At 59.1% G+C, this 23085-nt stretch overlaps 1 protein-coding gene across 5 annotated transcripts in view; it reads left to right on the forward strand.

The window, feature by feature from the left end:
* The first annotated feature begins 1538 nt into the window (after positions 1–1538).
* Positions 1539–23085, forward strand: part of BCL9L (BCL9 like) — a 28371-nt gene continuing 6824 nt past the window's right edge. Inside the window, exons 1-7 of one of the 5 annotated variants that reach the window (XM_006078652.4) lie at positions 1539–2297; positions 8479–8541; positions 17008–17109; positions 18347–18732; positions 19436–19555; positions 22541–22751; positions 22907–22991. In XM_006078652.4, the coding sequence (XP_006078714.1) occupies positions 17084–17109; positions 18347–18732; positions 19436–19555; positions 22541–22751; positions 22907–22991 (828 nt within the window). In that variant the 5' untranslated portion in view covers positions 1539–2297; positions 8479–8541; positions 17008–17083. The remainder of the gene's footprint in view (positions 2298–8478; positions 8542–17007; positions 17110–18346; positions 18733–19435; positions 19556–22540; positions 22752–22906; positions 22992–23085) is intronic. The other 4 variants (XM_006078651.4, XM_006078653.4, XM_006078655.4 and 1 more) reach the window with 4 other exon arrangements.

The raw sequence follows: 23085 nt of genomic DNA on the forward strand, positions 1-23085 counted from the left end.
CTTTTAATTTCATGGCTGCAGTCACCATCTGCAGTGATTTTGGAGCCCAGGAAAATAAAGTCTGACACTGTTTCCACTGTTTCCCCATCTATTTCCCATGAAGCGATGGGACCAGATGCCATGATCTTCGTTTTCTGAATGTTGAGCATTAAGCCAACTTTTTCACTCTCCTCTTTCACTTTCACCAAGAGGCTTTTTAGTTCCTCTTCACTTTCTGCCATAAGGGTGGTGTCACCCTGCATATCTGAGGTTATTGATATTTCTCCTGGCAATCTTGATTCCAGCTTGTGCTTCTTCCAGCCCAGCGCTTCTCATGATGTACTTTGCATAGAAGTTAAATAAGCAGGATGACAATATACAGCCTTGACGTACTCCTTTTCCTATTTGGAATCAGTCTGTTGTTCCATGTCCAGTTCTAACTGTTGCCTCCTGGCCTGCATATAGGTTTTTACTGGATCCCTATTATGAACCCAGCACTTGAGTGCTGTGGGTTTATGTAGAGGCATAGAAGGCATGGTCTGGGCCCTCAAGAATCTTTGGGGCAACGACATGCACACAGGAGAGTGAAGATAAAACATGCAAGTAGGTACTCAGCTGGGTGACATAGATGTAATAGGTGGTCAAAAGAGTAGGAGGTTAGGGGCAGGGGAGAGCTCAGAGGAATCAAATCGCATGAGCAAAGGGGCTTGCTAGTGTCCTTCCTTCCTGAAGTGTCCATGCTTATTCCTTCTTGGTATTAATTCTGGGTGCTTGGGGACAGTGGGATCCAGGGAAAGTGCCCTGGGATAGAGACCCAAACTCTAGTCCTTGGCTTGCCACTTTCTATCAGTGTAACCCTGAGGAAGTCCTTAACTAATGCAAGCCTTGGTGTCCTCATCAGTGTGCGGGGGCCATAACATTTCTCACAGGTTTGTGGCAAACGTTGATATAACATATGTGAAATGCTTTTTTAAAGCCCTTTACTTCTTTTTCATTGGATCTATTCTCCTGTAAGGTCTTGGGTGTTTTTGCATAGCACTTAGGGATAGAATTCTTTTGGGAAAACAAAGGTTTCATTTTCACAAATACTTTATTAGTATCCACATTGCACTCTGCTGAGGATTGAGATGAAAAAATTCAGTCCTCATCCTCAAGGACCTCATGGTCTACTAGGAAAGAGCGATGAATAAAGTGAATAAAGAGATGTTCAGCGCATGATGAATGTGGGTGGGTACGATGAAGAGGGGACTTAGTGGAGTGTGTGTGTGTGTGTGTGTGTGCGCGCGCGCGCGCGCGCGCGCGCGCTGTGGGGTGGGGAGGTCTAGGCAACTCCCACTGCTTCCAATCAGTGTAGATAGGCAGGTACGCTTGTCAAACCTCTCCCCAGCCTGAGATGTTGTTAGCACGTCTCCTGCCCAGTCCTTGGGAATGGGGTGGAGGGAGGGATAGAAACCCCCACCCCGCCCCCCGGCCAACCAGCCTCCCGCTAGCCGGCCGGGCGCCTTACCGAGTCAGACCACTGGGAGGCTGGGGGAGCCGGGTTGGGCGAGGAGGCGAGAGAGATGGGGGAGCTCTTATTTTGACAGGGGCCTCTCCGGGCTCTGGTATGAAGGCAGAAGGAGGCAGCCAGAGAGCCCCGATGCTTATTCAGGCTGGGGAGCGGAGCCGAGTGGAGGGGCGAGCGAGGCTCCGGCAGCGCAGGGGAGCCCGGGGAGGCGGCGGCGAGCGGCGGAGCCAGTGGCCGGACATGCCCCGGACTCGGGGCCGCTGCACCACCGCCGCCGCCCGGAGCCAGCCGGCCGGACACCCGCACGCCTGGGTCCCCCCGCGCCGCGCCGCCCGGGGGCTGCGACCCGGACCCTCCGCGTCCGACCAACAATAAGCGCCCAGACAGACCCCTCCCCGCCCCGCGCCCGCCTTCCCCGCGGGCCTCGGGGAAAGTGAAAGGAGGAGGCGAAGGAAGGAAGGAAGGAAGGAAGGGAGGAGGAGCAGGAGCCGGAGCCGTGAGGTTGGGGCCGAGACCCCAGCCCCGAGCCCCGAGCCGGGCGGGTGCGCGCGCTCTCCCGCCGCTGCCCGGCACCCACGACCATGCTCCGCGGTTGGGAGGCAGGAACCCAGGCTCCCAGCGACCCCCGGATACCCACTCCCGGGCCGGGCTGGTATTGAGATCAAGGCGTCCAGGATCAAAAGATCACCACCTGCCCGCCTTCCTCCGCACCTCCAACTGGCGAGCAGGAGGACCCCAATCCACCCACCGATCCTGACCTGGTCATGGCGTCCAACTCCGGCCTGGCGTGAGGACCCCCGACCCGCGCGAGGTGAGGGGTGGGCTGGGACGGAGGGCGAAAAGTCATGCCAGGCCAACTGAGGCGCGAGGAGGGAGATCCAGTTCGAACTGGGGAGGGGGGACACAGTTTGATTGTCTTTGGCCCTCTGGCACGCACCCTCAAGCTGTATAAGGGGTGGGAGACGCCCCCAGGGTTAGCGGAGGCTACTCTTGGGCCCCCAATCAGGTTGGCAGCCCCAGAGCACAGGGGGGAGGGCTTAGGGGCAGCCAGGGGACCCTGCCACCCTAGCGCAGAGAACAAGGCCGGCCTTGGGCCAGCTGGAGCAGCAACCCTGCCCTGGGGGCTTCTGGGAGATGTAGTCCCCCTCCCAGGCTCGCCAACCCCTTGGGTCTCAGCCCCCAGCACTCCTCTCCTGGCTGATAGGAGCCTCCGGAAGGAGGTGCACTGGGATTGGAGATTGCTGGGGGTCCCCCTCTGCCCCCAAGCACTGTCTAGGAGCAGCAGGGGCTGTGACTAGAGAAGTCTCCCCAAGACTCAGTGGTGTGGGCTTAGTTGGGGGGTGGGGCAGTCACACAGTTCTTGGAGGTGTCTCTGCACAGGCTCAGAGGAGATGGCCCCTGCCTTGGTCTCAAGAGCTCTTGGGAGAGTAACATGAGGAAGAGAAGGGAGGCTTAGGGCTTCTTGCTTGGCTGGAGTATGCCCTGTCCCAGGGCTGTTGGAATTTGGTTTCAGGGGATACTGAGGTTCTCTTAGGAGCTGAGAGGGAGGGTGTCCCTGACGGTCAGGGAGTTTGGAGGGTGTCTCTCTGGAGCAGGGAAGCCAGGATCAGCTTCTGTCTGTCTGTCCAGCTTCCTTCCTTCCGGGTTTTTCTGACACCCCCTCCTCCCTCCTCCTTCTGTCTGTCTGCTGCTTGGGGTGTGGGTCTGTGTCTGTGTCTGGGGGGGCCTCTGCTGCATGGAGGAAAAGTGTTATTATGGGAGAGGTGAGTGGGGCATGTGATTGGGCCCTGGGAAAGGGGCTTGGAGGCCCCCTTGATCTTTGGCCTTGGTTTCCTGTTTTACCTAGGAAAGCTGTCTTCACACAGTGTCTGCTGTAACCCTGCTGATGTCTCTGGAGGAGGGCAGCTCTCTGAATAAGACCTGCAGGGTGGGTGGGCTTCCGCTTCCCTTGCTCTCCCCTGGCCTCAGCCTCTCCAAGGATCAGCCACTTCTTCTGGGCTGGGGCTGCCTGGCTTGTCTGCTGCCCCCCAGCACTGGCTTGGCTGCCTTCTCTAGGTCAGGACTGTGATTTCATGGCCCCAGGGGAAGAGCATGTTCAGGCCCTGTCTTTCTGGTATCAGCTCTGAGGCGCCTGCTGATAGAAGCCTCAGGACAGAGTGAGAATGGGAGAGAAAGGTAAGGAGCAGGGAGGTCTGGTATCAGGATGGAAGGTGCTGCCCTCCTTCAGCTGATCAGGCTCCTTGGCCTTAGAGCACCAGGCCTGGAAGATCAGCCTTCTGGCCACTTCCCTCTGGAGGTTCTCTGCTAACCTGTGTTGCTCCAGATTGGGGTGGGGCAAGGGCTAATGTTGGGGAGCACTCTCTACTGAAGGAGAGAATATATATAGTCTTGGATCCAGAGTAACCCCTGTGCTTGGGCTAGCAGGGTCTTCACGCTGGACATGGCTTCTGGAGGGCCATATGGAGACTCACAGTGAGTCTCCAGGTACTGAGGTTGAGGGTCCAGGTGGGAAGAGATGACAGAGTCCCGGAGAGGGACTAGTGTTTGTGATCACAACAGTGATGATGTGGGACCTAGTGAACTTGGCTTTTTGAGTCTGTGTTGGGCACTCATGCTTTCTTTGGATAGTTTCTGCCTCCCAGTTTCTGGGTACGTGAATTAAACAGGAGCCCTGGGCTGGGGACTCAACTTCCATGAACAGGCAGGGCAATAGCCTTCTGGGCACAGGCCTAGTGGGTGGCAGTGTCGACTCAGCAAGGGCTGGAATGCCTGGCACCTGCTTTAGATTAAAGGAGATGCCTGCAAAGGGGGCTGCCTGCCTCCAGGGGGAGGGGCTGGGATGGAGCTTCGTGGAGCCCAGGAGTGGGGTGGGAGGAAAGGACCAGGGTTGCAGGCAGCTCTGGCAGGAGTGGAGGGAGCCACCCAGAACAGCAGCCCCACCTCCAGGGAGTCCAAGGCGGGAGCCGGGGGCCCTCCACACGGCCTCTGACGCCACAGGCTGCCACTCTGTCCCAGCGCCCTGGGGGGGCAGCTGTGGGGAGCCAGGGTGTCTGGGTGTCCAGTCTGCTCAAGACTGGAAGAGGCTTCCAAGGAGGTGGGGGGTGCTTTGGGGTTCTCCTTGGCCTGATGCCATGTTGACTCTTCTGGGGGCTCCTGGGTTGCTGGTAGTGAGGCACCCCAAGAGCCTGGGCACCCAGAGGTGCCGGAAAACAGCACCCTTTCCCGGTGCCAGGAGCCCTGGGCTCTGCTAGGTTGCCGACTTGTGGGGGAGGGGGCAGAGGGGATGACACCGTGGGAAAGTGGGCAGCCGTGGGAGCCAAGCGGGTACAGGCTGGGTGCCGCGGGCAGGGAGCCTCTGCCAGGGCTGCTCTCCCCGGGGTGGGGCTGGTTGTTCCAGGGACTGGCTCAACCTGTTGAGCGCCTGGCTGCTCTAACCTGGCATCTGTGTCCCTGCCTGCCAGCCCCACTGGCTGCCCACCTGCAGCCACACTGTGGGGGCTGCCCCCGAGGATCTGGGGCCAGAAGGCTCTGACAGGCCAAAGGGCCAGTCGAGGCTCCTCCAAAGGATCTTCCAGGGTGTGCCGAGTTTCCCCAGTTAGAGTTTCTCTAACTCTTAGAGCTGGGGCTGAAGCCAGTTGGAGGGCCAGGTAGCCAGAGGCTAGGAGCGAAGGGGCTAGGTGAAGAAAGCCACAGCGCTGGATCCGCTGCTGGTCATTCAGGCCGCCCTGAAGGCAGCCTGGAGTTACCGCCTGGAATTTCCTCCGCTGGGTGCCAGGGCCGGGCCTCCAGAGCCCCACCCCCAGCCTGGCCTGACCTCCCCTCCTTGGGAGAGACTTTCCCTGGGGGTTGGGGGAGGGGCTGTAAGGACATTCTGGTGGCCTGGGAGGAGAGGGGTGACTTCCTGGGTGTGGGGGTCTGTAGTACTGTGTCAGCCACCTAAGTAAGGGCTGGCCCTCCCCATGGAGAGGAGGAAGGTCCGGGTTCCCTGGGAGATGTCCCCCACCCTGACCTGAGTGTGTGTGTGTGGGGGGGCGCCTGGGTCCCAGGGAGGGTCCCTGACCCGCTGCAGGCCCTTGCTGTCCTCCCACACTCTCTGCCCCGTAGCTTGAGGCCTGCCTCGGGGCTCTGCTAGCCGGCAGCCAAGGGGAACCAGCTGCCACTCTGCGGGGGAGAAGGTGGCCACCACCGCCCCCAGGTAGGGGGAGGGGCCAGGCAGTCTCCCCTGCCCGCCTTCCAACTTCTCTAGTCCACGGCTGGAGCAGAGGCCTCCTCTCCTCCGCCTCCTTTCCGCCCCGGGCCCTCCCTGCTGGGCCCTGGCCACCTGCCCCTCCTAACCTTGGTGTCCCCAGGGGCCGGGATGCCCTCTGTCCAAGTCCCTCCTCCCACAGGCTGGTGGCCCTGTGCTGGCCTGTCTTCCCCTCCCCCCACCCCCAGCCTCAACTGAGAATGGCCCTGAATCCAGCATTTCCAGCATTTCGAAACCAGGATTGTTTTGAAATCCCTGAGCACTTCTCCACCCTCCTCTGACTCCCCTCCTCCCCACTAGCCCAGAATTTAGTGCTCTAATCTGGCTTCATGCTGTGCATTGCCTGGGTGTGTGTGTGAGAGAGAGAGAGAAAGAGAGTTTGTGCTAGCACATGGCCATGTGCATACTACTCAGTGTCTCTGTGTGTGTGCGTATATTCCAATGTGGGTCTACCTTCTGTCAGCAGTTCTGTGACCGGCCGACGTCATTTGTGTTTCCTGGGCCCCCTTGGGCTTTCTCTATGAGTGTGGGCACTTCTGTGGGTCTGAGGGAGTCAGTTTTGGAGAGTTTGTGTTATTTTAAAGAGGTATCTTGGATGTGTGTGTTTGGGGGTTGTGTCCGTTTCTCTCTCAAGTACACGTGTCAGAGTATCTGAGAAGTATGTGTGCCCGGGGTTGTGTCTCTGATGCATGTGTGTGTGCACACACGCACACTCCGTGCGCTCTGTTCCCGCCTCTTTCCTCCTCCCTTGGAACACGTCTGGGGGTGTAGTCACAGGTCTCCCAATGGCCCCCTGGGACATGAAGTCCTCTGTCCTTTGAAAGGGAGGTTTCCTGGAAGGAAGCCAAGGCTTCTGGCAGTTCTGTGGTCCTTGGAGAGAAAGTGCGCAGTGGGGAGACTTTGGGATAAACTGTCCCCAGGGCTGGACTCTCCTCCTCTGCCCTCCCCAGACACCCGGCATCTCAAGGGGTCTGATGCTCCCAGTCCTTCCTCTTCTTGTTCTGGTGCTGTCGTGGGGGGCTGTGACAGGGAGGCCCAGTGCTCTTCAGAAAGGGATGGGGGAAGGGACTTAACCCCCCGCCCTTGGGGTGGCTTGCTTCATTGGAGACAAGAAACAGCCAGCCTCACCAGACCTGGGAGCTTTCAGAAAAGTTGACTTAGCTAGTTAGGGGCAGACAAAACAAGACACTCATGTTTCCAGCCTGAGCAGAAGACAGAGGGGCCTGGTCTCTTGGGGGGTTATACCACCCCAAAAATATGAAACATTGGCTGTGGGGCCAGCTGCCATTGTAGCCTTGACCCTGAGAAGTCCTTCTTGTTCTACAGTCCTTTATCGTGTTCTACAGGATGAGGGGTTGTTAGGGGGAGCTTTCTTTCCTTCTTTTTTTTTTTTTTTGCCAAAGCTAAAATTGTGATGGTCATGTCTGCATGGGATACAGGCACTTGGAATCCTGATGCCTCGCTATGACTCAGTTTCCCATCCTGGGACCTCAGGCTATAATTGACGACTTTCTTCTAGAACCACTTGTAGCAAGTCAGTGAAGAAGAAGGGGGCTGGGGCAGGGGCTGGTTGTCGGAGTCTAGGGCCTAAGGAGACAGCAGCAGAGGTGGGCAGAGAGAGAAGCTGTCTCCTAACCCCCCTTCCCATGGCCTCTGGTCCCAGGACCCGGCAGGAGGAGGGGAGGGGTAAAGGCACAGGTTGGTACAGTGCTCAGTGACCCAGCAGGGGGAGGGCCTTGGCAAGGAATCTTCAGTTTGTTTCTCAATCTCTGTCTCTGAGACCTGCGCACGCACGCACGTCACTGCAGACACCTTCAGGAGATGAGCCCAGAAAAGTCACCCAGGTGATGGTAGGACAGGGCGGTACCAGATGGGGACAGGTGGTACCATGTTCTGGCAGGCATGTTATGCTTGCCCCCTAGAATGGGCAGTTGGGCCCAGCATGAGTTTCCCTCCCCAGTTCCCCTGTCCTGGGCCTGGGCACACCACAGGCTGGAGAGGGTTAAGTCTGGTTGGCAGGGACAGCGCCCCCCACCCCCCCCTCCAGTGCAGTGAGAGAGAGAAGGAGGGGTAGTTAGCAGCTTGCTCTAGTTGGCTTCTTTCCCAGAATTCTTCGGAAAAGAACTCCCCTTTGACCCCCAGTACAAACTGAGCCGAGCCACCAGCCTCCCTCCCGCCTGCCTGCCTGTGGGAGCTTCACCCGGCCCCCTCCTACTGAACTGCTATGCCCGATTCTCTCCCTCCAGGCCCTCCCAGCTAGGCCCAGTCCCCAGGACTTGAGTCTTCCGGGGACAAGGGAGACCACACAGGGACAGAGGACCCACACCATTCTTTTCCCTGACACAGGATAACCCCGGGGTGGTGGGTGCTGGAAGCTGGGGTCCTCAGGCCTCTCATCCATCCCTCCACCCAAGTCCTCAGGCCTGGACGTGGGAGCCCTGCCCACCCCACCCCGACCCTGGGGCTGAGCCCTCAGGCATCTCCAGGGCCTTCTCCTTTCCTGCTTCCAGGGGAGGGAGGGGGAGCCGTGCGGTGGGGCGGCTGGGTCAGGCCTGGCTCCCGGCCAATCCACAGAAGTCGTGGAGGGGGGGGTGGTGTCCGAGTAGCTCAGGGACTTCCTGGAGCTACAAGCCTGTCTGTGTACATGCTTAGTGGTGTGCGTGCTGGGGGTGGGGCTGGGGTTCTGGGAGGAGCAGGGGTAGAGATTGCTGGCCCGGGGCTTCGAGCTGTGACCCTCTCTCCACAGGGAGCCCCAGCCCCGACCGCACCCTTGAGCCCGAGCCCGACACGCGTTATCCCGAGGTGAGAGGTCCGTGTGCTTGTGTGTTCTCACACCCTCCGCACTCAGCTCTGCCTGCCTCTGCCGGAGCCTCCTGCTTGGCTTTTTGTCTTGGGCGCCCTCCTCCTGGCTCTCTGCCCCTACTTCTCCTTTCATTCTCCTCCCCCAGAGAAGAGGGTGCTGACAGCTTACAACCTGGGACCCAGTGGGGACGGGGGCGGGGCCCGGGCAGGAAGGGTTAAAGCGCCGACCGCAGCTCCAGTGAAAGTCCCAGCCGGGGTGGGTGGTGGGGAGCCCCAGCCCAGTCACCCCTGGAGGGCGAGGTATGGTTTCTTTCCTGGTCATCCCAAGCGCCTGCTACCCTCTGCCTGCTGGCTTTGGCCTCAGCTGGCTGAGTCAAAGCCAGGGTGGCCACCAGCCACGGTAATGTGGTTTCTGCCCTGACCCCTAGACACGCACGCACGCACGCGCACGCATGCACGCACGCAGGCACACGCACACTTTCTCCCTACTGCCACCCCACCCCCTCCTTGCCCCCTCCCTCCCTCCTTCCCTTCCTTCCCTCCCTCCCCTCCTTCCTTACTTAGCAACAACTCCCTGAATTCACAACAAACACGCCTGTAGAATCCCAGACTGGGGAAAGCTGGAGAAAGTACAGAACTGGGAGGAGGCACTTCTAGACTGTCCTCAGGAGGGGAGGGCTTCGAATCCCCCCACCCTCCCTGTTGGAGGCAACCACCCGCCAGGGACTGGGAGGAAAGTGGTCCTGCTTCCAATCAGGCAATGAAAACACTTGGGAGCAGCGGCCACACCTGGCCGAGCGGGTGGGGGGCAGGGCTGAGACTCCACCCATCACTAGTGGAGTCCCACTTGACCTTTGACCCCCACCTGCAAAGTGGGAGGGGCCACAGACTCCTCCTGCCTCTGGGCCTCTCAGCAGGGGCCTGTGCCATTGTCATGGTAACTTGCTGGGCTCCCTCCCCAGACTCTTAGGGACCAGGATGGGTGACGGATGACGGGTTGGGGGTGGGCGGGGCTGGGGTGGCCCAAGAACTTTACTCTCAGAGCCCCAGCAGGCCAGGCACCTGTGTTGAGGGGGCGGGGAGTTGTGGCCTCTCTTTGATCTTGTCCCTGGGTAGGAACTGTGGCCTCTGGCTAGGACCTGGTGCGCATCAGGTTTGGAGGGAGTCTGGAATGAGGGAGTGAGGCACCATTCTTTCGTCAGAGCACAGAGGGCTGCTGCCAGGGCGAACTTGTATTGTGAAATGGTTAAGAGCAAATGGCTGGAGTATCTGGGTGCAAATCCTGACTCTTCTAAGTTTGGACTATCTGCCTTAGGCAGTTATTCAGTGTCCCTGTGCCTCGGTTTTCTTATCTGTAAAGTGGGGATAAGAGACTTTTCTTGTAGAGTACTAAATTAGATAATGCCTGTGATTAGCAGCTTGATGTTACAGAGTAAATGCTCAATAAATATTAGAGAGTTTCCTAATTATTATTAGTCATAGGAACTCCTGATCCTCCCAGAGGCTTTAGCAGGGGAGATGGGGGTGGGGAAGAAACAGCCTTTCCAATACTTGAGACTCCTAGATTATAATACCCTTCCAGACCCACCTTCTTGCTGCCTCAGTTTCCCCACTGCTGGTGCTGGCAGGCATCATGATTGCAAGCTTGGGAAATAGCTGTGGGCCTACAGAAGGGTCTGAGGGCTTAGGGCCTGTCTGCCTCCCTATCGCCCAGCACTTCTCGGGGCTGAACCCCTCCTCCCACAGGCTATTAGCTCAGATCAGCTTCAACACCCCTCCCACAATCCCATCTCCTGCTGCTCTGTTCCTTTACCAGGCTGAACAGCCATTAAGACACTCTGTCCTTCAGTGGCTTAAATGGCTGCCTCCTCTCTTTCCTGGCCTAAGGGGTCTGGGACCTCCCTTGGGGAGAAGAGTAGCAGGGAGGAGCTGTGACATGGATGGCAGCTGTCAGGCCTGCCTTGGGGCCCAGGGTCTACTGGATTCCCTGTACCCTGCCTGGGCATTTTCCCTGAGTGTGGCAGGGCAATGCCAAGGTCTGTGGTATGTGTAGAAGCCCAGACGGGCAGGCCCAGCACCTGCTGCACACAGATGGGCAGGAAGTCCATCCTGAAGCCCAGAGGAGGGCTGGGGTCATATCGGCATCCAGAGGACACCCCCGAAACCCTTTCCTCTGCTGCATGGGTACATGTGGGCAGGGCTGAGAAACGTTCTGTTTCGACTCTGTGTGCCCTGGGGCAGGTCAGGGGAGAATGCTGAGTGACTCTGGGTGAGCAATGCTCCCAAAGGCCCTGGGATGACAGCAGGATGATGGACGGGCTAAGGCTTGGGAACTTCTGGGTGAGGATCCCAGGACAGGGTAGCAGGCATGCCCGCCAGGAGGGAAACTCTGCAGACACTTGGTTTGGTCTTCTCAGGAGTAAAAGTGATCAGATGTGGCAGAGTGCCTGGGATTCCAGGACTCCTGGGGACCTGCTCTGGCCTGGTACTAAGAGGGGTGGGCTGGAGCCCCTGGCTCTACTCACCACTTCTTTCTGGGAACAGAGGGATCTCCCTTCCATGGGCCTGGGATGAGGCATCAGTGTTGGCCTGAGCCATGCCTGACTGCTGGGCCGGCCGTGCTGCCTTTGCCCAGCCCCTGGGGCCTGTTCCTTGGGCAGGCTGGGGCTATTTTTGGGATCGGGCTGGGGCTCTGGGGCTGGTTTCAGATGTTCCAATGTGAACAGGAGAAAATGGGAACAGATGGCTGGAGGGTTCCAATCAGTGGGTCCTGCTGGGAGCAGGTTATTTTTAGGGCCTTGTTAACCCTTTGGGGGCTATGGAGCCACCCCAAGAGGGACAGCCCTCTCTAGCTGAGAAGAGGGTAGGTCTTCTCTCTGGACCTCTACTTTCAGAACTGTGTGTCCCAGTTGCTCTTCTTACCTTCTCAGACCCTCCACTCTTTAAAGAGGCCCATGGCAACAAAGTAGGCTCCTGCTTCCTCCCAGCCTAGACCCTGCAGGGAGACTGCCAAGGGGTGGGGGTGGCTGGTGGAGGGGATGTGGCCACTGTTGAAAGGAAACTCCCCTTTGCTTTTCTCCTGCTGTCTCCTGAGACAGCCCTATGGCTAAGAGAGTGGATAACTGCTCTCTGGATTCATGCTCTGGGTTTGAATGTTGATAAACCCAGTGAGGCCCAGAGGAGTCCTCGCTGGGGGACCTGGCCTCTGTGAGGACAAAGGAGGAGCCAAGTTTTTGTACTTGATACCACTGAGATGATGCCTGTGGGCCCAATGTCTTGAAAGTCACTCAGTCATATCCGACTTTTTGTGACCCTATCAACTATAGCCTGCCAGGCTCCTCTGTTCATGGAGTTCTCCAGGCAATAATACCGGAGTGGGTAATCATTCCCTTCTGCAGGGGATCATCCTAACCCAAGGGTCGAACCCAGGTCTCCTGCATTGCAGCCAGATCCTTTATCGACTGAGCTATCAAGAGAAAATCTCTCGACCGTGCCCATCTTTACCAAATGCCCATGGATTTGGGTGCCATGTAGGAGATTAATAAGGGGGCATCATGGCCCGAGGTGGTTTGTTGAGGGCTATGTCACAGGCATTCTGTTGGCTAGTTTCGCTATTAGCATCTCACTTGATATACTGATCCTCATTTTGCAGGTGAGGAAACTGAGGCTCTAAGGACTGAAGGGACGGATAAAGTCCTGTCATTCAGAGGGGGTGGGATACGATTGGCAACCTTGTCAGCCTGACTACAAGCCCACTGCTCATTCCACTGCATCACTCATACTGCCTGCTGTGTCCTGGCCCCAGAGGGTGGCTAGGCTGCCAGCCAGGGCTGGGCCTCCTCCGGGAGCTGAGCATAGGAACTGAGGCCTGGGGGCAGGGGACCCTGCCTGTCACCACTCTCACAATCCCCTAAGCCCTTCTGGCCTGAGGGTGCCAGGACTGACACCAGAAACCCCATTTGGCCTTCCTGTCTTCCCTGCAGGAGGATCACAGGCATACATCCTGTCTCGTCAGCCCCCACCCCCACCCCATCCTGGCCCACATGCCCCTGCTTCCTGTAGGGTCATGGCAGTCTGGATGGCAACGTGGGCAGAGCTGGAGGGCTCTCCAGGTGCTGCTGGTGCCAGGAGTCTGGGCCCGGCCGGCGAGGTGAGGGCTGGGAGGATGTCTCTGTCGCTGGCAGCACCTGGGGAGAGAGCCGGCGGGCAGGCGGGCTCTGGGTGAGGTCCCGCCCCTGGTGCGCTGCCTGTGCCAGCAGCCTGCCCGCACTCCGCAACTCCCACAATGGCCCCATTGTTCCCAGCCGCCAGGCAGTTTGGAGGAGGTTCCTGGGCCACCCCTAATGCCCCCCCCCAAAAAAAGGGTCCGATTAACCCCTTGGAGGATAGAGGCCAGGTGAGGGTCCCCAAGGAGCTACCCTGTCCATTCCTGTCTTCTGGGGATCTGGGCTGGGGACGCCACCTCCTACCACGTGTCCCCAGCAACAGGGCACCTGGAGAGCCCGGGGTCCCCCACAGGGGAGGGAGTAGCCCCTAGACCCTCTCCCACCCCCATGGTGGTGCAGGTGCCAGGGGGCAGGAAGTGCCAGAGGGGTGGCAGGCGGAGACCAGATATATTTGGGCTGGTGGGGCTAATTCCAGCCACCACCTCCTGCCCTACTGGCTCCTGAGCGCCTTTCCTTCCTGTGAAACCAGAGCTGGGTTGGGCCTAGCTCAGGATTTCGGTGGATTTAAAGAGGCAGCACCCTCCCTGGCAGCCCGGCTTCCTCTCCCCCTCCCCAGGTGGGGTCTGGGGCCGAGAGAAGGCTGGAGAGCCTCTGCCCCTCCCTTGCCCCGGGCTAACCCCTGGCCCTTGCCCCGCTGGGGTACCAGGCTTTTGGCACTCCTTTCTCCCAGAGCTTTGAGCGGGTGGGGTGGGCGGGGGTGGGCTGTGGTTTCCTGTGTTGGCTGTTTGTGCCTGGCCCAGAGTGCCCGCCGCCTGCCTGGGCTTCCTGCCCTGTCTTGTTTCCTTGTGCCCCCCACCTCCTCCCCCGCCTCCCCCCTGGGGGAGGGAGCAGCCAGGGATTGGGCAGTAGCCTTTGGGGGCACCCCACGCCAGGCTATGACTGCTCCTTGAGGCCTGGCCACAGGGGCTCTGGCTACCAGAGCCAAGTGAGGTGACCTCCAGCTTGTCTAGGCAATGCTACTTAGCCTGGTGGTCCCCACAAGGGCAGAATCCACCCCTACCCTGAAGCACCCTTCAAAGACCCCAGACTGGAGGGTCTGGGGCCAGGAATTTCCATGTCCCAGAAGGGCTGGGGTTGCCAGACATCACCCTAGGGCTGCAGGTGGGGTGGGGCTGGAAACTCCCAGACAAAAATGGTTGATTTGCATGGTCTCCTTTGGCAGGAGGTGGGGGGAAGTGGGGAGAGCTGCTAGGAACCAGGGTGAGGGGAAGGCCCCCCAACCCTGGAAGTCCCCACACAGAGGGTCCCCAGCAACACCTTGGTTCTTGAGCAGATTTCCTGCTGGGTGAGGAATCCTTGACCTCCCCACCCCGCTGAGTCACCACCTCAGGAAGAGGAAGTGACCTGGGTGATAGAGGAGAGCTTCTAGGGACCCTGGAGAAAGGGGACTCAGGACCTCGTTGTCTTGGGGGCTGCCTCTCCCTAGGTCAGTGGCCGAGGATCCTACCCCTAATACTCCCGGCATGTCTCTGTTCTTTCAGCCACACAGGGTTCCTAGCTGCCCATTTCCTCTCTAGGGGTGTCTGCCCACTGCCTATGGAAGCATGGACCCTCCAAGCAGTGTTCTCAGTGCCTCTTTGTGGTGGTTTTGAGCTGGGCTTTGAGACCGGTGTGCTGGTAGGCAAATCAAGCAGAGGCAAGTGTGCTATACCTGTGGCAGTTCTGTGCTGAGCAGGGAGCTGGCCTGTCCCACCTGGAGGCCCTGGGCATCCATCAAAGCCTTCCTGATCTCCCTCCCCCAGCTGAGGTCAGGTCCACTTTGACCCTTGGGTCACTGCTTCTTACCCCCCCACCCCCGCCCCCACCTGCCCCCCAACCTTGCACCAGGAGGGCAAGATCTCAGGCAGGCTTTGTTTCAGCAGCCTCCTGGGCTCCATTCTCATGGGTCTGCTCCGGGCCTTTCACTCAGGTGACTGGTACCTGCTCCCTGTTTGTGAGCATGTCACTGCTCCCCACCCCACCCCATCCCCTAAGAGGAGTCCAGGTCTGTGTTTGCAGAGCTGCATCCCTTTCACCCGTCTCAGGGGGCTCCTGGCCTGGTGCCAAAAAGCCCCCCTCACTTTGTTTGTTCGTTCCTGCCTCCATCCCCAGGGCTTTCCAGGTCTCTTCCGAGGACTCTAAGTACATAGAGAAGGAGGGTCTCTGTGATCTGGCGAGGGCTGCTGAGGGGCAAAAGGGGGAGGTGTGAGATGGGAAAGTCCTGACTCATCTGTACTTGACTCAGCTCGTCCTGCTGGGTGGGAGCGAAGGGGTGGAGTTCTAGAGGGGAGGGCGACTGGAAGATTCTTCTGGAGAGGAGCCTTGGCCCCACTGGGTACCCTGGACAGGATGAATTTTCTAACAGCCCCTTCCCAAGTTACTAAATGCCCCAATATTTGAAGCTGTAAACAGAGGAAAGTGGGTAGCCTTTGCCCTGCTGGAAGCCCATCTGTCTGATGCAGGCACAAAGTGTCATGACTGGAGGGGAGGATACTGCGGTGTAGGGGAAACACCGGGGAATAGGGTCTTGGTAGGCCCCTGTAATGGTCATGCGACCCAGGGGCCTCTGACTTCCTTCTCCCAGATCTCAGTTTCCTCATTGTGAAATGGGGATAGAAATACTGCCGTCGCAGGTGGTTGGTAGTTTTGAGGATCAGCGAGGTGGGGAAAGGGGAAGCCTGGGACACATGTCAGTCATGGGCCTGCCCCTAAGCCCAGGTGCCCTCCGGCTCTTCCCACCTCACCTCTTCCCCAGCGTGATGCAAGCCTGGGGACTGCCCGCCGGCTGCTGTTCAGCCAGGCCTGGAACCTGAGGAATCTTCCGCTGAGAAGGCCAATGTGCCTGGGGTTAAGTTAGGGTGAGATTCCCACAGGGTCCCTGGTGTGGCCCCCTCCCCGCCCCCCAGGCCCCAGGCCGGCCTGCAGCAGCCCGCCAGGGAATGTGCCCCGGTGTATGGCTGGGCCTGTCACCGGGACGGAGCTCCCGGCCCAAGGCTCCTCCCCTCCCCCACTCCTTCCTGGGATCTGCGGGAGGGGCGGGGGGACAGGACCGGGGGCAGTCGGGTGAGGCTTCCGTGTTTGTGTAAGTCTGTTGGTTGGTGTATCTCTGGCCCCGTGTGTGTTTCTTTGTCACTACCGGGCTCAGCTCTCAATGGCTCCCTTGTTGTCGGACCTCAGTCTTTTCATCTGTTCAATGAGTCGACGCGCCCCCTCTCTGCCTCTGGCCGCCTCTGGAAACGTGCGCCCCCGGCTATTTCTGCGCTCCTGCTTTGGCCAGCGCCTCCCTAGCCGTCCCGCACACCTCCGCGGGCCGGCGTTTGAGCGCGCCTCTAGTTTCCTGGGCTCCGTGCGTGTCTTTGTCTCCCCGTCCACGTGTGAGCTGCGAGTGTGTGTGTGTGTGAATCCAGAGTTCGGGTGCTGGTGGGTCCCTGGGGCTCCTGCCTGGCGGCGTCCGGCGCAGAGCTGAACCTGGGCCCCGCCGTGGCGCGCGCCCGGCCCCTCGCCGCACTTGGCCGTGGGTCTGTCGGGGAGGCGCGTGCTGGGTCGGGAGAGGCACGCTGCAGCCCTGCCCGTGGCCCGCTCCCCGGCTCGCTGGCTCTGTCGCTCGCTCGCTCTGCCTCTGCGCTCGGGCTCTGCCGGAGGGGGCGGGGTGGGGTGCCGGGGCGGGGGGAGGGGAGGCTCCTGCATTCTTGCGGTCGGGGAGGAATCTGAGCCAGCGTTACTGGTCTCCAGAAGAGCCCAGCTGCAGCCCCGAGGCCCCGCCAGGCCTCTCGCTGCCCGCCCGGGCCTGCTGGGATGGGCACAGGCTAGGCCTCGAGCTGGAGGCGGGTCATCGCCCCCACCCCCGGCCCCCGTCCCGCCCCCCTTCCCGCCCCGGCGCCCGGGGGCAGGGCGCAGCGCTGGGGCGGGGCGCCAGGGGTTCCCCCGCCCCCCTCCCCCGGGTGAGGGGCGTGCCTGGGGGCGGGAGTCCCCCCACCCCGGGGGCCTGACAGACCTCTCAGCCGCCCCACGCGGGCACCTTGGCAACCTATCTTTTTAGTGAATTCTGCCCCTGCGGCCCCAGGGGCCTTGCTAGAGACTGCAAGCTCCCTGAGGGTAAGGTGCGGGAGGGATGGATTCAGACCCCGACCTGGAATCCTTCCCGGCCGTTCCCACCCTACCCTGTCCAGTACCCTAGTCCCAGAGCTGCTGGGTCCTCCCGTTTCCCCTCCCCTCCTCGCACCCCCTCCCCAAGTCACAAGTTTTCTCTTTGGGGCTTGTTGCTGCAGTCCCTGCTCCAGCACCGAGTACCTGGCTGGGCCCTGGGCACGCACAGGGGCCGTAGCCCCACTGTGTGTGGGAGCCATGAGGATCCTGGCTAACAAGACAAGGTGTGTGGGTGTCGTGGAGGGCGGGATGTGTGTGTGGAGTGAGGGGAAAGGGTGGGCCCAGTGTTGATGGGGCTGAACCGTGCAGGCTTGGAGAGCAAGCCCCCCGCTCCGCCCCCGGGTACCTGGCTTCCCGGCCACCGGTGGGCTAAAGGGGGTCAGAATCGGAAGGCAGGAGCCCACAGCTTTAGCGCCTGAGCCCAGGGAACAGAAGGGAATGGCAAGCGGCTAAGCCTGCTGTTCTAGTCCCTTCCAGTCCTTTCCTCTTAAAAACGGTTTGAGCAGACCCCCGCCGGCCCCGCTGTCGGGTCCGCTGGCGCCCTCTGGCCTCGGTCTAGCTGGGGGTGGGAACTGGAGGGGCGGTGCCTGCCTCCCTCCCCTTCCCCGGGAGAAGCCGGCAGACAGGGCCAGGCGGCAGCAGCAGGACAGCAGAGCTGAAATAAATCTGAGCTGGTGTGGAATGAGGGGGATAAATATCCTCTCCCGTGATGTGATCTTTCCAGCGGCTATTAATAGGTCTCCGGGGAGGGGGAGGCGGTGGGGGGAGCGGGCTGGAGCTTAAAGGGCCCGCAGCCCAGGCTGCAGGAATCCTTGGCTTCAGTCTGCTGCACACACCAGTCCCCTCCCCCTTTCCTCTTGCTCCTGCCTGCCGGCCAGACCTGCTGGTGCACCCTCTAAAGGCATTCCCCTCCTGCCCTGGGGAGCTGTCTGGACCAGTGGGCACCGCAATCTGGTGTGCTTTCTCCCACTTCCCCAAGGGGAAATGGGGCTGGGCCAGGAGCAGTGATTCCCAGGTCCTGGGTTCCTTCCCTGCTGGTGTTGGGACACATGGAAGTTGAGGTTGGGGGGCCTAGGAAGGAGTGTGAAGACAGCAAACCCTTGAAGAGAGAATGCTTAAGAGTTGGCCAGGTGCTAGTGGAGGGGGTTGCCATGGAGGCTTGCAGTCTGATGGATGCTGGGGCTTAGGGGCCGGGTTGGATTCTGCCAACATAAGGCCGGGGTTTTCATTTGGGGACTGGAGGGTGGAGGGGATTGGCCCTTCTTCATTCCCCAAGTGGAGAAGGGCATCAGCCCTTGTCTGAGGAGCCATGGAGGGAGATAGGGGATAGCTGGTGGTCCTAAGATGCCACTCAGCTCCCACCTCCCCAACCGTTAGGTGAGGCAAAATGGGGTTAGAAAATCCAGGCCTGCTACACCCCTGGCACTGCGATTAACTTTTCATGTCTCTTCCACCTCCCAGGTTACCCCACCCCAGGAGGAGAGAAGCTCCAGGGAGCCCGCCGCTGTCCCCCCGCGGCCACTGCCCCCCTGCCCCAGCCAAGCCAATGCACCCAGAAAATAAGTTGACCAATCATGGCAAGACAGGGAATGGCGGGGCCCAATCTCAGCACCAGAATGTGAACCAAGGACCCACCTGCAACCTGGGCTCGAAGGGCGTGGGGGCGGGAAACCATGGGGCCAAGGCCAACCAGATCTCACCTAGCAACTCAAGTCTGAAGAACCCCCAGGCAGGGGTACCCCCTTTCAGCTCGCTCAAGGGCAAGGTGAAGAGGGAGCGGAGCGTGTCTGTGGACTCCGGAGAGCAGCGAGAGGCTGGGACCCCATCCCTGGATTCAGAGGCCAAAGGTACCACATTTCTTGATCCCTAAGACCCCAGCATCGTCCATCGTCCTAGACACACAGAGGCTGGGAGAGCATCTTTCTGCACCCCTGGTCTAATCCTCACTTGCCATTCCTCTCCAGCACTTATGCAGGGGCAGCCTCTTTCTCTACCCTCCCCATCCCCATTATGCCCATTCTCACCCATCTGCTCATTCTCAGGACTGGGTGGAGATGTCTCATCCTTAGGGCCACACAGGGTGATAGGGCCTCTCCTCAGGCCTCTCCTGCTTTCCCACTGTAGCCCCCAGAGGGGGAATGGGAGGTGCTCTGGGGTGAGGCGCAGACCCACACACCTCCCAGGAACCTCCTGGTGTTCCAGCTGGTGGGAGCAGGCACTGGGGCCTGGAAGAGTAGCAGCAGCTTCCCCCTCCCCACCCCCCCTCCAGCCCTAATTAGAACCAGTTGTGGTTGGGGATTAGGTTGGGCTTGGTGCTGGGTGGGGGAGGGGAGACAGGCAGCAGGGCTGTAGAGAGAAATCAGAAACAAATGGTGTTGTGGTGGGGGTCAAGGGCTGGCAAAGTGCCCACTGTGGCCTGGGCAGTGCCCCCTGGGCACTGGGCACTGGGGCATCTGGGGGAATGGGCTTGGGGAGGCCCCAGGTGTGGGAGGACAGGCCCTCCTGGGGACTCGCTCACTCACTCTGACCCCTGCCTGCCTGCCTGGGCAGAGGTGGCACCCCGGAGTAAGCGGCGCTGTGTGCTGGAGCGGAAGCAGCCGTACAGCGGGGACGAATGGTGCTCAGGCCCGGACAGCGAGGAGGAGGACAAGCCCCTTGGGGCCGCCCACAGTGAGTGCCCATGCTGCCAGCACGCTGTGCCTCATGGTGTCCCTGGGGAACAGTTGCCCTGAGGGAGCCTCCTCTCTCCACCTAGGGCTTTTGAGGACCCAGGCTGGGCCAAAAGGAGCAAGGGATCAGGAGCCTGGGCTCCTCCTCTCCCATCTCCCATCTCTGACTCAGTCCCTCCCGGCACTGACAGCTCAGTCCCCGCCTTCCAGGTGCTCAGTAGCCCCCTGTCCTTAGGGACCTGGGTGGAGTAGGTGGAACCTTAGGTGGCCTCTCCAGCCACACTGAGAGGCCTCCTCCCGTGAATTCCTGGCCTCTGCTGCCACCTACTGGTCAGTAGAGGAAGGGCAGTGAGGGTTCAGCATCCCTGGGAGCTGGACAGCTGGCTGGACCCTGCAAAACTGTGCTAAAGAAGCCTGGGTGTGAGCTGACCTTGACTGTGTCTCTGTTGCCCTTCCCTAACCTCTAATTGATTTCTGGAGTGCATCATCAAGACGAAGAGTGAGTGTGGGTGGGTGCCCACCTCTCATTCTTGCACAGATCAGCATATATTTGGGCCTTGCACAAGTGATGGGGGAGAACCAGACATACTCCTGCCCTTGGGAAGCCTGTACATGCTGATCTGATGCTTTTCCTCCAAGCTTGCATCTGTGTGTGGGGAGAAACAACTCAGTGCGTAAGAAACTAGTCAGAGAATATTACACTGAACTTTTCCAAGGCTGCGACTGTAGAAAGGAAGAAGAGAAATTATGCCGGACACTTTGCTACTTTGTTTTATTTAATTCTGATAACAGTATTGTGAGGTAGGTGTTATTAGGAAGCAAAAGAGGAGACAGACTCAGCAGATGTTTTTAGAAGGAGCAGATCATGTCTGTGGAGATGGTGTTTGAGATCAGACACAGCCTGTGCAGCTGGCCGGCGCTTTAAACATCACCTGGTCCCAGCATCCCCGACCCCCCAGGGGACTGGCTGGTGGTTCACAAACCCTGGCCAAAGCCTTAAGTGGTAGATGGGGGTAGACACTGCTTCCCAGGACAGACCCTTCTCAGTTCACTTTTACAACAACTAGACTGTACCATCGTAGAAGCATGAAGACACAGGGAAATCAAAGAAGTGGCTAATATCCCATACTGAGTACCAAGGCAATGTTTTAGTTACACTGACATTAGATTCTTGAAGAGTTCTTAATGGTAGGGCCGTATAATGTACAAGTTAAGAGCACAGACTCTGCAATCAGACCCCCCTTGGTTTATATCCTGGATCTTCTACTTATCATTTGTATCAGTTTGGGAAAGGGCCTCAGTTTCCTCATCTGTAAAAATTATATTTCCCTCTTAGGGTTGTTATAAGGAGTCAATGAGTTGATACATGCAACACACTTAAAACAGTGTTAGCTTTTTTGTTGTTATCATTGTATTAGAAGTTTTCATATTGAAATAAAGCCCGGGGACGTCCCAGTGGTTAGGACTCTGCACTTCCAACGCAGGAGGCACAGGTTTGATCCCTGGTCGGGACACTAAGATCCCACATGCTATGTGGCACTGCCAAAAAAACAAAGAAAGAAAGAATAAAACAAAGCCTGCCTCTCTCCCTATAGCTTTTCCCCAGGAGTCCCAATTCTGTGTGTTGAATATGCACCTTCTTCTCCAGGGCAGTCCTCACACATTGAGGTTGGCTCTCAAGCCCCCTAATGCCCCAAACTTTTGGCTCTATGTAAAATTGGAGGGACAGGGTCCAGGTCAGGGCCATTATGAGTTAGGAGAGTCAGAGCAGATTTCTGCAAGGAGAGGAGCCTGCCCCTAAGCCGTGGGAAAGTGGCTGCTTCCCTGGTTCAAGGGAGTCCACTTGGAATAGTAAGTCCTGGCGCTGTCTGAGGGCCACATGTTGACTGGTGGCAAAGGGCCCACCCACTCACTAGACCCAGTAATGACCAGTTGAAGTGAAAGTCTCTGTTGTGTCCGACTCTTTGTGACCCCCTGGACTGGTCCATGGAATTCTCCAGGCCAGAATACTGGAGTGGGTAGCCTTTCCCTTCTCCAGGGAGTCTTCCCAACCCAGGGATTGAACCCAGGTCTCCCACATTGCAGGCGGATTCTTTACCGGCTGAGCCACAAGGGAAGCAGTAATGACCAAGTGTAGATATCTTTTCTAGGCTAGGACTCACTGTCAAGCTGGTGACCGTGGACGAAAACCTCCGTTAGTGCTGTGGGTGGCCAGTCTACTGCGGGGAATGAACCCAGTGTGTCAGGCATTTGTAACTCTCTGTTCTCCAGTTTTTTTAGTTTGTGACACAGTTGTGAATTTGCTGTAAAAATAGATTTCTTTGACCAGCCCCTCCCCACTCCTGCTGGACTAGAGTTTAGTGTTTCCATTTTACAGATGAAGGAATGACGCCTTGAGGAAGTATCTTGTTGATACGGTTGCCGGTCAGTTAGTGGTAAGGCTAGGATGAACACCATTCAGCTTTTGGACCATCAGTTGTACAAGCTCATTGCCTGCTTCCCTCCTCTGGCCAGCGTGCGCGCATACATACCCACACCCGCTGCACAGACCACAGTGAGGGGCCGGAGCCGGGCCATGCGCAGGGCTCTGCGCTGCCTGTCTGTCACCTTTGGGGAGTAGCGTCACCCTTCTGAGGCTGTTCCTCCTCTCTTGAATGGAGTGCACCGACTCCTTCCTCCCAGGGTGTGACGATGGTAAGGTAGAGTCACTTCCAGAGGCGTAGTCAGGGCTCCAGGCACATGCGGGCCTGTGGGTTTCCGTCTCCTCTCTGTGTGGTCCACACAATTGCCGTCCTTGTCAAAGACTGGGCTTGGGCAAGTTTCTGAAAGCTAGACTGGAGAAAATGCCAGATTGTGGCACCAGATGACCCTGTGGGCACGAGCCTGTCTATCCCTGGGCATCTCTGGGATGGGACGGTAGGGCGTGGACTCCCCTCTGGCTCTCCTCTCTAAACCTGGGCCTCTTTCCCTTTCCTCTCTTGTGCAGATTGTAATGTAGCAGACCCAGCCATGGCGGCCCCACAGCTGGGTCCCGGCCAAGCCCCCCAACTGCCCCTCAGTGAAAGCAGCGCACCAGGCCCTCCGCATGGGGCCCCGCCCGGCCTCCGGCCTGACGCCCCCGGGGGCGGAGGCGGGGGTGTCCCTGGAAAGCCCCCCTCCCAGTTTGTGTATGTCTTCACCACCCACCTGGCCAACACGTAAGTGCCCCCAGCCATCGTTTGCCCAGGACCCCTCAGCCTGGGGTCCTGACTGCCTGCAGGGGGCCAGGGATGGCTAGGGCTGGGATGGGTGAGGTGGAGGGCTCCCTCCTGCTTGTCACTCTGAGCTGGTTGTGCCCGACACTCCTGTGCAGGGCTGCGGAGGCTGTGCTACAGGGCCGAGCCGACTCCATCCTCGCCTACCACCAGCAGAACGTGCCACGGGCCAAGCTGGACCAGGTGAGTGTGTCGCCTGGTCCGGGCACGGGGCTCCATGAGCAGTGGACCGGCCACTGCATCCGCTGACCCATCTCATGGGTCTGTCTTTGTCTTC

The sequence above is a fragment of the Bubalus bubalis genome, chromosome 16, assembly GCF_019923935.1.
Source record: "Bubalus bubalis isolate 160015118507 breed Murrah chromosome 16, NDDB_SH_1, whole genome shotgun sequence".
In the NCBI taxonomy this organism is placed as follows: Eukaryota; Metazoa; Chordata; class Mammalia; order Artiodactyla; family Bovidae; genus Bubalus; species Bubalus bubalis.